Here is a 15,091-nt window from a genome sequence, read left to right as displayed (position 1 = left end):
TCCGTTCGGATTCAATTATAAGCTAAAATCATTTAATTTTCTTGATGTAATGAAAAAATTATTTTTATTTCCCCAATACCCTTTCTTTTCATTTAATTTTGTATAAGAACTTATTTCATTGAAGGGTATTTTGAAAATAATGACTAGCATTAAATAGGATAGTATTAGTTAGAGAACCATAAAATAAGACTTATTTTAGGCTTATATTTAAGACCAAAGTAGTAATTGAAAAGGATATGCTCATGCTAAAATTTAAATTTTACATTTAATTATCTCAAGCTAACTTGTTGGCTTTTTTGAGTTTGCACATAGAAGACTATCTGATCTGACTATGCATATTTAGTTGCATAGATAATTAGGACTAATTTGAAGCATCCAAGCATTTAATTCAGCTCAATTAACATTGGAAGACTCTTGATTATATTCATGTTTGCCAATAAATTATGCATCATAATATTTTCATTGTTGCCAAGTGATTAGTCAGTTTTTTTATTGGTGTACTTTGTTTTTAGGGAAATGTTAACGGCACTCTTTTTAAATAGTAAATATTTATGGAAAATTGTGCATTCAATGCATCGGAAATTCAAATAGTGAGATTTTTCAAAGAATAATTTATTAATTGAGAAACCTTAAAGAGTGCCCTAAGGACACTCCTTAACAAGACCCTTTTTTTTATTAGATTTCTATTTATTGGGATTTTTCATGTTTCCCTTCCATAGCTAAATAATGTTCCAAGCTTTTCTGTAATATTTTTGTTAAGGTCCTTTTCTTGTTGCTTTTTATGAACAAAGTTATAAATTAAGAAATTGATAAATTTCTTTTTAAATCAAGAGTGAATAATACATATATAAATCCTAATTTTGAGATCAATGAATTTAGATACACTAACTTAGCATTAAACAATTTTTAAGTGAGTTTGATGAAAAATATTAATGATGAACATATTTTATTACTTATCAACTTGTTGCAAAACAAAACAAAAAAACTTAGATGACTAACTTGTTAAATCATCGAGAGGTGTTTCACCTAATAATTCTATAAAGAATAGAAACTTTAGTGAAGGTCAGACTACACTTGATTTATAAAGAAATTCAATAAAGAATAGAAAATTTAGTGAAGGTCAAACAAGAAGAAACATATCCTAGACTAGAAAGTCACTAAAAAAAAGCAGAAACACAAACTAGAAGAGAACACATCCTAGACTAGTGTCATCTATCAAGTGAACATAGTCCATTCACTACCAAGCAGCATGAATAAATAAACAGAAAGGTAAACAAAACAAAAAGAAACATAAAAGCATGATAAATCCAAATAGCCAAATTTCATTCATTCAACTGCCCATTGATTTTCCCTACGAACTTCTTCCTCTTCCTCCGGAGTGAAATCATTCTTGATATTAAAAGTCTTTCGAATTTCCTCCGGTGTCTTCCCTTTGATCATGTCCGCCACATACTGGCAGGTAAGATCCAATAGACTCTTGATATTCAAGTCATTTGCAGCAAGAATGAGATCGAAAAGCGTAGTCTGATGAACCTTCACAAATTCAGCATCCCAATTCTTAAGATCATCTTCTGAAGGTTTTTCATCGGAACTCGCGGCATCGATATGCTTCTTACAGTATTCAATCACCTTCGCCAATATCTGACCGGTCACGTTAGGAACTAGGATTCCGTTGTCCGTGCAATCGTCCTTGATCATGTGCTTGATTGTCTGCAATTCAAGTGCCACAGCCTCAGGAACCTCAAAGGTTTCGTTGTCGGAACTCTTGAGAGTGATCTTCTTGGTGGTTGAAGACATGGTTATCGAGAAAAGGTGTGAAATCGCTAACCCTAACTTTTTTCTTGATTAGTAGAAAATTGTGAGACTGATCAAAACTTTGAAGCGTTTTTCTCTTATTTATAGGCGTTTTTGTATCCATATTTTTTAACAAAATCTTTCTTAGTTTCCGTAAAAAAATATATAAGATATAACAAACTCCAAATAAAAACTATTTTTTTTTGTTACAAAAAAAAAAAAAAAGACTTAATTTATAACAAATATTCATCATAATCTAAAAAAAAATATAACAAACTCATTAATATTTGAATGATTTCAAATATATATTTTTGTGAGGAAGATTTCATATATATTTAAAAATAATAAAGTCAACTGTTTTTTGGTACAACTAAGTCACATATTCCTTACAATCTCCTGAGAAGTACTGGCACATTATATTGCTTAGGGAATAGTTCTGTTTGTTCTTTTTTTTTCCTCTTGCCTTTATCATTGTAACAAAAAAAAAAAAAACTTCCTTACAATCTATTTAAAAATAACTAATAATTCTCCTAAAAAAACAAATATAATATTAGTTTAAGGCTTAATACATACTTTGGTCCCTTAACTTATTTTTGAATTTCATTTTGGTCCAACTTTAAACCGTCTCAATTTGGTCCCATAACTTTGCCTCCGTTTACTTAAGTGGTAACAGAAGGGACCACTTAAGTAAACGGAGGCAAAGTTATGGGACCAAATTGAGACGGTTTAAAGTTAAGGGATCAAAGCATGTATTAAGCTTTTTTTTTTTTATATACAATAATTAAGAAGCAAATGATTTGTTATATACTATGTAACATATAATACTTCAGATTGAAAGGTTGTTCAGTTTCCAACAAATCAAAATATATGTTTTTATTCAATAAATTATTTTTTTTTCTCGAGTTATTAATCGTGTTGATATGTGCCTGCATCAATATTTTGTGTCTATGTTAGTGTTTCATAGATTATATTATATGCACATGCAAATCCTGAAGCAGAAGTGATATCTTTATCTCTAGTTACTTATTCTTATCATAAGTATATTAAAATTTCAAAGCTAATTAATTATCACAATAAAAAAAAAACCAGAAATAAGTTTAAAATTACAACATTTATTAACATTTATTTTTGAATTTCATTTTGGTCCCTTAACTTTAAACTGTCTCAATTTGGTCCCACAACTTTACCTCCGTTTACCTAAGTGGTCCCTTATGTTAAAAAAAACTAACAGAAGGGACCACTTAAGTAAACGGAGGTAAAATTATGGGACCAAATTGAGACGGTTTAAAGTTAAAGGACCAAAATGGAATTCAAAAATAAGTTAAGGGACCAAAGCATGTATTAAGCCTTAATTTAATTAGTATACTTTGTCTATAATTACTTTACACATAACTTCTTTAAAAAAAAAAAAAAAATTTACACATGATTGCCCAATATCCAACTATCCTGCACATTTGATTGGAATTGCACTTTTGGTAAATTCAAAGCACAAGGAACTTACTTTTATTTTCATTTGCTTATCTCCGCTTCATGTATGATACTCATATATATTGTTATTTCAATTAGGTATCTGGAGATCAGGATTGGTTACAGTATGTATATTTACTGCAGTTGCATTCTATCTCAAGGTACATCCTCACTAAGAACATTACAACTTCAAGTTTTATTCCTAATCTTTATGTAAAATTGATATCCTTGTGTGAGTAACAGGTTCATGATGTGGGAGCAGTCTCAACACTTACGGTAACCGGCATATTGGTATGGCTACATTATCTTTCTCTGCTGATGCCTTTTTTATATATAAATAAAGTAGCAGAAGTACCTGCTAACTTTTTTACTCATAATTTTGCCTAATCGATACTCCGTTCGGATTCAGTTATAAGCTAAAATCATTTAATTTTCTTGATGTAATGAAAAAATTATTTAGTTGCATAGATAATTAGGACTAATTTGAAGCATCCAAGCATTTAATTCAGCTCAATTAACATTGGAAGACTCTTGATAATATTCATGTTTGCCAATAAATTATGCATCATAATATTTTCATTGTTGCTAAGTGATTAGTCAGTTTTTTTATTGGTGTACTTTTTTTTAGGGAAATGTTAGCGAGTACCCTAAGGACACTCTTTAAGGACTTTAAATAGTAAATTTTTATGGAAAATTGTGCATTCAATATATCGGAAATTGAAATGGTGAGTTTTTTCAAAGAATAATTTCTTAATTGAGAAACCTTAAAGAGTGTCTTAAGGACACTCGTTAAGAAGACCCTTTTTTTTATTAGACTTCTATTTATTGGGATTTTTCATGTTTCCCTTCCATAGCTAAATAATGTTCCAAGCTTTTCTGTAATATTTTTGTTAAGGTCCTTTTCTTGTTGCTTTCTATGCATTGTATCATCATTGCCTTACCTTTCATTAACAAAAGTTTGTTCAGTTTGATTTGATCTTTTAGTATGAAACTTATACAAAGAACATTTATTCCCAACATTATCATTGAAATTATCATCAGTTTTCTTGCATTTACTTGAAAGCTTGTAGTGCAAGTAACAAATCTTTGGCCTGTCCAAATTCCTCCCTTATCTACTACAGTGGAAATGATTTTGATGGATGTCCTCTTTTATTCCCATCAATATAAATTTTACTTTATGATTTGTATCTGATACGTGTTGGTGTCGACACCGACATGACACTGACACTTATGATGTCATCACATCTTTTTCTAAAATTATTATTGATGTCTACATGTCAGAGTTAGTGTTGGTGTCGTTTTGGGTGTTTGTGTCGAGGTTTTATAGACTAAGAACATGATTACTACATCTTAAGACAACACAGTATAAAATTAATGACCTACAACAAGAAGTATTTAATTAGTATTTTAGTAGTTTTATGCTTTTTTGCATAGAAAGGATGCGGAAAGTTGCTGCACGTTTAAAGAACGACGAGTTCTAATTGAAAAACATTGAGAAGTAGGAGTGATAATGAACCCTTACCTAAGCAATTCCATAATAATGAACCCTTGTCTATAAATTATTTAATATGAAATTCTTTTGTAGGTTTATTTATCAATAAATTGTGAGGACTATACTTTGCAGTTTGCAAAGGAAGATCATTGAAGTGTTCTGGGAGGTGAGGAGAGGTAGAAATACAGTACAGGTTCACAAACCACTAATAAATTCAGGTTTACTAAAAAAATACACACTATTGTAATGGTATGACATGGATAAGTAATGATTCATATTGGATGTATGTGTAAAATTAATTTACACAGACATAGCATTTCCAATAAACTCAGAAATATATTATCGAAAGAAGAACGATTTTGGCGAAATCTATAATGTACATGTTGTACTTGAACTGAGTGTGTGTAAACATATTTGAATTGAGTTTGAGTAAGCATACTTGAATTGAGTTTGTGTAATGTACTTATGTGAACTCAATCAGCCGCGGAGCCAGGAATTTTATAGAGTTTGGGCAAAATTTATAGAGCCATAAATTCTTGTGCGTGCGCGTGTGAAAATATTGAGTTTGCCCAATTTTGTATTTTTTTTAAGTGGGTTAATGGGCTATTTAGTTGGGAAAAATATAAAGAAAATATTGATTGAGCCCAGGCAAATGCCCGGGGTCGCCGGGTGGTGGTTCCGCCCCTGAACTCATAATTTACATGTTGTACTTGAACTGAGTTTGTGTAAAGTTTGTGTAGGCGTACTTCTATCCAGTTTAAGTGATGTACTTATTTGACCAAGATATTTGAGTAAGATCAAGATATTTATAATGTACATGTTGTATGTGAACCAAGTTTGTGTGAATGTACTTGAAAACAAGAATCTACATATGTCATTACTTGAACTAAGTTTACATAAACGCACTTGAATTGATTTTGCGTAAATTTACTTGATTAAAAAACGTACTTGTGGAGAAAACATAGGAATTTTCTTTTTAATCTTTACAATATATATTTTTTGGTTGATAACGAAATGACAAAGTTGAGATATAAACTCATACACATAAGTGAAAGAGTCGGGGTTTGAACCTCGATCATGACATCAAGTCTAACATCTTTGGCATTTTTATGAGTTGAGTTAGAGCTTGTGAACAATCTTACAATATTTGTTTTTTGTCATGTTGCATATTGGCTAGAAATTCACCTCTTAAATTAATAAGTGAAGTGTCTAAGGTTCAAACCCCGTCCCTTACATATTACAATACGTTGTCCCTACCGATTGAGTTAAATTATCAAAAAACAATATTTTTATTTATGGAAAATGTTAATACTCATTCTTAGAACATTTGTTAAGAAAATACATTTAAACGAATTTTTTTTTTTGAAGTCCAACATTTCTTTCTATTCTTAGTTTTTCCATAACAAATGAGTAATGAAAAATTATGTTTTAAAACAGTTAGAATGAGTAATGAAAAGACAGTTTTTTTCTTCATGCATATAGAAACCTCAACCAATATTAAGAAGAAAGGGAAAACAAAAAAGGATCAGGTGTGAATTGTATGATCTCACTCATTCATATATGAATTGAGGAAAAACAAAAACTATTTTTTTTAAAAAAACTAAAATTACTTACGTTGAACTCCGAATTGTATGATTCAATCAAACAATCAATGATCTCTGAATATGTAAAACTGAACCATAACCCAATCTGAGTGAGAGATAAGAGAAAAAGATGAAAATAACCGATATCGACCATATACAACAATGATCTAACGTTAGAACTTAGAATTAGATGGTTTAAATTTAAAGTAAAAATTGACTTCTTTTACATTCAAAAGTAAAACAAATTATTTTTTGAGATGAATTAAAACAACCCAATTCTGCTATTCGCAAAGGTGTTAGGGTTCAACTCATCAAGAATGGAAAGAAAATTGTTGTCTTTGTGCCAGATGATGGTTGTTTAAACTAATAACCTTGAATCACACTGAGAATGTCAGGTCTTTCCAACCTTGAAACTCTAAGTAGCATTCCCAATGTGATTCAAGGTTGTGAAGGTTTCTGAAGTTACTCTTCTTGATATGGTCAAGAAGATGAAGATCGAGCTATGTCACTAGACGCTCTAGAATAACTTGAAGAAGAACAAGCAAAAGATCATATATGGAAGTTCAGATGCTGAGTTCAAAATATTAAGATTTTGTTTTATTTCTATTTCTTAGTTTATTAAGTACTCTATTTTAAATATATTGTAATTGTTTTAATGAATAGTGTTTATCTATTCTTATAATATATTTAAGTTTTTTTTTTAACCTTCTTTTGCATTTTTACACTTTTTATGCATCTTTAGATAATATAAAGTTTGTTCCTATGAGATTAGCTCGGTTAATAAGAACAATGCATAATATATGCAAGGTCTGAGGTTCGAATCTCGGACACCATCAAAAAAGATAATATGAAGTGTGTTAAGTGAGAGATATGTCTATTATCTTATGTTTAAAACTATTTGTATTAATAAATAGCAATTAGGGTGCGTTCTAAACCTTTCTTATTCTCTTACTATCTATTTGTATATTTTTATTCACTAGCATTTGAAAGTAACATTTTCTTTTTGAACCTATCACTTTTATTTAGAGGGGGCACGGGACGCTAGTAAAACATAGTAGCAAAACTCGCGCACACGGGAGTGGTTAGTGAATTTTGAGAAAATTTTTAATGGAGAGAATCTAAATCCACTTTATTACAAGCCTCTTTGATAAATTTCACATTTAAAAAAAGTTAGTAGTGTAATTAATGTGTGTGAATATTATTAAATTGTCTTTTGTTATTATGTGTATTTTTGACTTTTCATATTTCAATATAAGTTAGTAATAATATTAAATAAGGATACATTTAGAGGAAAAAATAACAATAAATGCATTCAATACTCCCTCTGTTTCGATAACTGGATTCCTACAAATCACAACTTTAAAATTCTTACCCCTGACACGACTCAAGATTCTAATAGACTAGTCAAAGAACTTATTATCAGAGACACTCTTAGATGGGATACAGATATGATCAGATCCCAATTCATATCTTTAGACCAAAACCACATTGAACAAATTCCTATCATTAACACCACCAATCAAGATGAGCTTATGTGGATGTATGAATTAAATGGGATTTATTCAGTGAAGAGTGGTTATCAAGCCATTAGAAGCTGGCAAATACAACAAAAGCATAATACTACACCTAATTGTAGTTCTGAAACAACTGTGTGGAAAAAACTTTGGAAACTTCATACTATTCCCAGACATAAAGTTATTCTCTGGAGAATTCTCCATAACTCTCTTCCGGTCAGAAGTGAGCTTAACAAAAGGGGTATTCATTGCTCGATTTTATGCCCTAGGTGCAACTCCAAAATGGAAACCATTACCCATACGTTTATGACTTGTCCTAACATCCTCAGAACGTGGTTTGGTTCTTCCCTCACTATTAAATTCCCAGATCAACCCAACCCAAATTTCGTTAATTGGTTATTTGATTTTATTCTTCATGAGGATGAACAAATCATAATTCAAACAGCTGCTATTATATATAGTATATGGTTCTCGAGAAATCTTAGCATTTTCGAAAACAAAACTTTACCTGAAGAAGATATCATCCTTCGTGCTGAGCATAGCATTCAAGAGTACAAAGCTGCGACCAAAACTGATCCAGGACAAGCTGATTCCATGACCCGTAGCTCCAACGCTTCTACTACCCATAACAATTCGACGGCTTGTACTACCCATAACAATTCGACGAAATGGCGACGTCCGGAAACAGGGTTTGTCAAAGCTAATGGAGATGCTAACCTTAAATATGCAGGTAGTTGGGGAATTGGTGCAATTATACGTGATGAGGAGGGTTTAGTCATGGCCGCCGCTACTTGGAAGGTCAATGGTGGAGAAGATACGCTTATGGCGGAAGCTCACGCCCTTATTAGTACGATGAGGCTTGCAAAAGATTGTGGCTTCAGAAGGGTTTACTTTGAAAGTGATAACAAGAGATTGATAAGTTTAATCAAAGAAGAACAACTGAAGACGGAAGAGAAGAGGAATAGATCTTACACAGGACAGATGATAAAAGAAATCTGGAAGCTTCAATTATCCTTTGACAAGTGTAATTTTATGTTTACCCATAGATCAGGCAATAAGGTAGCAGATCAATTGGCCCATTTAGCTCATGAAAAACCAAATATGGTTTGGATTGAGGAGGTGCCGATAGAAGCAAATACTTTGTATTTCCATGATTTATTGAATTAATCTCAATCGTTTTTATTCAAAAATAAAAATAAAAAAATACTCCCTCCGTTTCAAAATACATGTCGCAATTTTACAATCTGCATTATTCACATAACTTATTTTGACCATATTTTTTAACTAATGTATAAATGCAAATGTTAGCATGTAAGATGTTGTTTGATTTGTCTCGATGAATATTATTCAAAATATCAAATTTTTATAATTTTTTTTATTATGTATAATTAAAGATATTAATGGTAAAAGTTGTGTGTTGGCATGTATGCAGTGATTGAGTGCAACATGTATTTTAAAACGGATGAAGTAGTTTGTATAAGAGCTATCTTTTTTCATAAGGTGTTTTTTTTTTTAAGGATAGGGTGCTTATAATTAAAGACAAAGGAAGTACATGACATTAAATAATTGGATAATAGGTTGATATACAATAAAACTCCATAGTTTTTTTTTTTTTGAAGGGAATAAAACTCCATAGTATCATCAGAGTGTTAACATTTTTTAATTAGTGTCCAAGCGATATCAGCTCATTGGTAGAGTTTGATTTGGCAACTTCAAAGAACATTATTCGAATCCAACTCAAAGTAGTTGTAAAATAACTATTACGATTGTTGTTATTAATAATAATTTCCCCTTTCCCCAATTTTTTCTAAGAAAAAAAAAATCATTCTTGAATTTCTTGAACTTTCAAAAAATAAAAGACAAAAATAAGACTGAATGAATGTAGAGTCTGTGAGCAGTATGAACATATGGCGATTTCCTATATCAACCTCACAGAAGCACGGGAAAGAAGCAACAAATGAGAACCAACATACATAAATAATTCAGCTAAAAATTTAATAACAGACACATAGAATTGTGCACATTGTATTTACTCTCAAAAGTTTTCATCTATGTCTTATATGAACAACCCTCATCAGAGCCGGATCTTGGGGTATGCAAATCGCTCGACAATTGCTGTTCTAACATTCAATGTGTCTTAGAAACACAAGTAAACGACAAAAAAAACCCAGCGGCAGTTAACTGCTGCCGTACTGCTAAGTGTTAGGTGGGTGTGTTTTTGGAAGGGTGGTTTGAGGTTACTCTTATATACGGTAGTGATTTTCACCTTTGGATGTACGGCTTATATACGACACCTTGTATTTATCTTTTAAAAAATTTAAATAGAACATTGTTCTTTAAAAAAAACTTTTTTATTTTATTACGAGCCTCTTTTCATCTACAGAACTGAGCCTCCGGATTCGTAGGAACAACCCTGACCCTCATACCTCCACCTTGCTAATGAGATACTATGAGCCTATAGCAATCTGGATATGTAATCATTCCTTTGTAACATGACTCATTAAGGAAATTACAATTGTTGAAATAGTAAATTTGATATCGATAAAATGAATGAAACAAATAAAGAATTGCGAATTGGGATTATGAAATCAATGGAGATTTAAGAATAGAGAAACGTATTGAAACCTTGAAATGAATGAGAGTGTGACTGAGGTGGATATGACACTCAGAATTAATTTAGAAGTGTGTAATCAGGATCAATCGACATATAAGATGAAGAGGTACACCATTAATTAAGATATCTTAACACAATTTAGTCCTTAAAGAGGGATAAATCTACAAATTAATTGATTTTTTCCTTTTTAAATGATAGGTAAAAATGCATGGCATATCAATGGATGGCTAGTTAGAACTTGAATCCACTACAATAGCTAATTCATTTAGGCGATACAAGACATATTGAATATAGATCAAATAACCAATAACATGCCAACAACTGAGATCACTCACTATCCATGTCTTTGAGTCAACATCCAACCACATATCATCATAGTCGACCCATATATGATGGTTCAAAAGTGACTACAAAGCAGAGCTTCAACTTTGTTGCATGTTAAATGTTTTCTCACCGTGGTTCAAAACATGTGTTATATTTATCATAAATGTTCAGAATAAGAAGATTTGTTGACAGGATACATTGGTCCATCACCAAAGTTTTCATCAAACATTCATTTATAATTTATCAATATATATTTGCTTTAAACATAATATTAATATTAATTATATACATTTGTCTACATAAAGAATGTGCTCAATTTTGAAACGATACATTTTTGATTCTCATGTACTCAAATACTTTCCTTTCCAATGTTTCACGGTAAAACTCAAATACATTTGATTTGAGGTCCAAAATTGCTTGAACAAACGAGACCTAATATTTCTTTTTCAAAATTATAGGCTACTGTTAAATTTCATTTCACCATGTTTTCAAACACACACTATTTTCAAATTCATTATAGTTGTCACAACATTCAATTAGTCTAAAGCATATCAGATAGATATCAAATAAACAATATCCTAGGAACTACTCAGCACATTCACTATACATGTGTCTGAATCTACATCCAACCTCATCTCTTGGTTCATCAGCCATGGTTCCAAAAAGTGATTGCAAATCATAACTTCATTCAATTCAGTCGTACGCGTTAAATTCCCTTTCATCATTTAAAAATTAGTCCCTTAATCGTTAATCATGGCAAATTACTTTTGCAAACCTTAATTATGGCAACTTTGGGTTTAACTGATCAAGGTTTGCAAGGGTAATTTGTCAAAATTAATGATTACAGGAACCAATTTTTAAATGACCCCTAATTGCAGCAGGGACGAAACACATATTTAAGCCTAAAATATCAGATAAAAATTAAGCAACAAACATCCAAACAACAACTCAGATCATTCACTTTACATATGTTTCATTCTCGATGGTTGCAAAACGAAGTTACAAATCACAACTTTAACTTTCAAATACAGATTAAACTCCCTCTAACGTAGTTAAAAAAAAAGCCATAAACCATAACTCTCACCGTGGTTCCAAACATACACTGCAATATCAAACCATTAAAACTCCATATCCAATCCTCTAGTGGCTCTATCCCCCCTTTCTGCCTTCTGCAGCAAAACTGATGTTTTGTCATGCTCATATTTGATCTCACACCTATATAAACACACACTTTATATCTTCTTCTGATAATAATTGTTGATTTAACAGCACATTATTTTTCACATTCTCTCTCTCATCTTTCCCTTTGAACAACAAGAGAGAGAGAGACAGATCCAACGGCGGGAAATATATTTCATTTGTAGAATTTATAGTGAAAAAACTTTCACAAACATTTTCTCAAACAGTTTACGAACACTTTTTCATCTTCTCTCTTTCTCTCTCAGAAACTTCAAAACCCTAAAATTCTCGAATTCCTCTTTCATCTTCTTCTTCTTCTTCTTCTTCTTCTTCTTCTTCAATGGCGCTTCCTCCACAACCCGAATCCAACAATGGAGGAATTGTCGCCAACGCCACCGAAGAAACCGACGGAACTCCCATTCGTTACCTTCCTCTCGATCATCTCTACTCCGCTACGTCACCTTGTAGCGGTTCATCCAATGTCATGTCCAAAAAAGTTAAAGCACGAAAACTCTCCAACAACAACAACGAAGACAGCGAGATTCAGTTCAGTAATGGTGAAATCGATGATTCCCCGATTGAAATTGAAAAAACCTTGTCGAAGATGACGTTGTTTTCTGTGGAGGATTATCCTAAACCGCCGCTTTTGTTTGTTTACACGCGCCGGAGACGGAAGAGAAGTTCAATTGAGGTTGATTGTGAGAGGACGGTGTTGAAGAGGAGGAGAATTGGGAGTAATGAGTTGGAGAGATTAGGGATTGATTTGAATTTGATTGGGAAAATTGATGATGGTCCTGGATTGAGAAAATGTCGAAATCAAATTGGGAATTTTTCTGAGAATTGTGATTCTGTTGCTAAGAATTCAAAGTTGGTGCCTGAATCTTACACATTGAAGAGATGGGTCGGGTAATTTTGCTTTCCCTTAATCTCTTGATTTTTTTTGTTTATTTATTAGTTTTTGTTTGTAGTTTGTTAAAGTTTTGTTTTTTTGATTCTAGAAACTTAGTTTATTTGAAATTTAATGTTTTTTGTTTGTTAGTATTGTTAGTAAATGTTAGTATTATTATATATGCAGAGAGTGAGGATCAAATGCTCGACATACTTAACCACGTTACGAAACCTACCTTATATATATGTATCCTCTAAACCAACCATATATCCCTTATTTGAAGTTCAATGTATCTTATTAGCCCTATGAGTTGGTTTTTGGGTTTATGGTTTATGATTCAATGTCTCTTATAGGGTGTTTGGTACTGCGGCACTTTAAGAAAAAATGCGGCAAAGAGGCGCGTTAACGTGGAAGCCGCATTCTATAGCTTCTCGGTTTTCACGTTAATAATGCCTCGGGACACGAAAATGGTGCTGCAGCCGTGAATCCAAACAGTTGCTTAGATGGTTAGATTATGTGAATGTGAAATGTTGCCTGTGGTTGGTTTCTGAAGAGGAATTGTTGTTTTGTGATTTTTTCGGAATGTAGTTTTTGTTTAGACTGCAGCTGAATTTTGCTTGAATGTGTAGGGATTTGAGAGTTTAGTTTTGTGAATAAGGCTGAGTGATGTTGTTCATGTGTTGTCTATGGTTTCTGTGTGGTCGGGAGAAGGAAATTTTACATTAATGTTATCTGCACTTATTGCAGGTTGAGTTTTGATGATGCCAATCCGGAGGCTTTTGTTGGTTTGAAATGCAAGGTAATATTATGCAACCTTTGGTTTATTAATTGTTGGGCGGGATATGCGATGCATTTGTTTTTGAATTGTGCGCAACATACTACTGCCTAGATTGATTTCAATTGACGAACTTACAACCATTAAACTGTAGGCTAATCTAATGTTTGTAATATATGGTGCACAGACGTGCGCCATTTAAAAATGGATGTGACGTAAATGATCTTTTAATAATTGTATATTCATTCCGCCGACTCTGGTTTATAACTACAGTTCACCAATTTCAATCTCATTTTTGCAGGTTTACTGGCCCATGGATTTAAAATCATACACTGGCCTTGTCAAAAGTTACGACAGAGAAGCTAAGATACATCATGTACGCCCTTAGCTAAATTATTGCTCAAATGATTTGAATAGCTTCAAAAAAAATGTTGTGCGCAATTACGATCATGTGTATTACACGATGTTGTACATGTTATTTGAGATTTCATCCGTTCATTATGTATATTTGCAGATCGAGTATGATGATGGAGAAGAGGAAAATTTAATTCTTTCAAATGAAAATGTAAAATACCATGTTTCCCGTAATGACATGGAACGTTTAAAATTGAGTTACGCCAAAGTTCATGACAATAATGTCTCTGATTATAATGTTGAAGAGATGCTCGCACTGGCTGCAAGTATGAATGATTGTCAAGACTTTGAGCCCGGGGATATAGTATGGGCTAAGCTTACAGGTATATGCTCAATCTTGTTCAGTTGTCCCATTCACAGATTATTGTATGTGGATATCTTTTATTGAATTGATTTATCTTGATTTTAAAATTATTTACAACGGTCTTTAAGACAACTTTTATAATTTTTTGTTTTTTGTTTTGAAGGAGTTATTATTATTATTATTATTATTAATTATTATTATTATTATTATTATTATTATTATTATTATTATTATTATTATTATGATCATCATCATCATCATCATCAGCAAAACAGTTAGATCTGTTAATTTTGTAACTGCTACTATGGATGTGCCCTTTTACTGTTTTGTTTATGTTTATTTTGCAGGTTATGCTATGTGGCCAGCAGTTGTTCTGGATGAATCACTTGCTAGCAGCTGTAAGGGTTTAAAAACGTTCATAGGGGGGAGATCAGTTCCTGTCCAATTTTTTGGCACCCATGACTTTGCAAGGTTTTGTGTTCTGTTAAAACTAAGAGAATTTTATTTTCAATACTGAGCGAGAAACTGTCTTCTTTTAATACGAACCGTGCCCTTCCTTCTTTCAGAGTTCGAGTGCAACAGGTGAAATCATTTCTCAGTGGACTTCTAACAGATCTACACTCAAAGTGCAAGAAACCGAGTTTCATTGAAGGTTTAGAAGAGGCAAAAAGGTAATACTAATCATGCCTTTTCTTTTCTCTTCAATAATGGTTCTCACACTTAGTAACTAGAACATCAAAAG

At 32.0% G+C, this 15,091-nt stretch overlaps 2 protein-coding genes across 6 annotated transcripts in view; one reads left to right on the top strand and one right to left on the bottom strand.

The window, feature by feature from the left end:
• Positions 1-1,326: 1,326 nt before the first annotated feature.
• On the bottom strand, positions 1,327-1,797 carry LOC11445600 (SKP1-like protein 1B). Its single transcript, XM_003621611.3, has one exon. It carries the CDS (start codon positions 1,795-1,797, stop codon positions 1,327-1,329), a length of 471 nt encoding a protein of 156 aa, XP_003621659.1.
• A 10,089-nt stretch (positions 1,798-11,886) lies between these two features.
• The window catches only part of LOC25497690 (histone-lysine N-methyltransferase ATX2), a 28,170-nt gene continuing 24,965 nt past the window's right edge, over positions 11,887-15,091 (top strand). For 3 of the 5 annotated variants that reach the window (XR_005643130.1, XR_005643129.1, XM_039828075.1), the window contains exons 1-6: positions 11,895-12,873; positions 13,604-13,655; positions 13,933-14,007; positions 14,146-14,368; positions 14,697-14,820; positions 14,916-15,020. Coding sequence is in view for 3 of the 5 variants with exons in the window: in XM_039828075.1 (XP_039684009.1) it covers positions 12,308-12,873; positions 13,604-13,655; positions 13,933-14,007; positions 14,146-14,368; positions 14,697-14,820; positions 14,916-15,020 (1,145 nt within the window). In the remaining 2 variants the exon portion in view is untranslated. Of the gene's footprint in view, positions 12,874-13,603; positions 13,656-13,932; positions 14,008-14,145; positions 14,369-14,696; positions 14,821-14,915; positions 15,021-15,091 lie in introns of all 5 variants that reach the window. The other 2 variants (XM_013592323.3, XM_024771213.2) reach the window with 2 other exon arrangements.

This window comes from Medicago truncatula, chromosome 7 (assembly GCF_003473485.1).
Source record: "Medicago truncatula cultivar Jemalong A17 chromosome 7, MtrunA17r5.0-ANR, whole genome shotgun sequence".
In the NCBI taxonomy this organism is placed as follows: domain Eukaryota; kingdom Viridiplantae; phylum Streptophyta; class Magnoliopsida; order Fabales; family Fabaceae; genus Medicago; species Medicago truncatula.
This window is presented reverse-complemented; position numbering and strand designations above follow the sequence as displayed.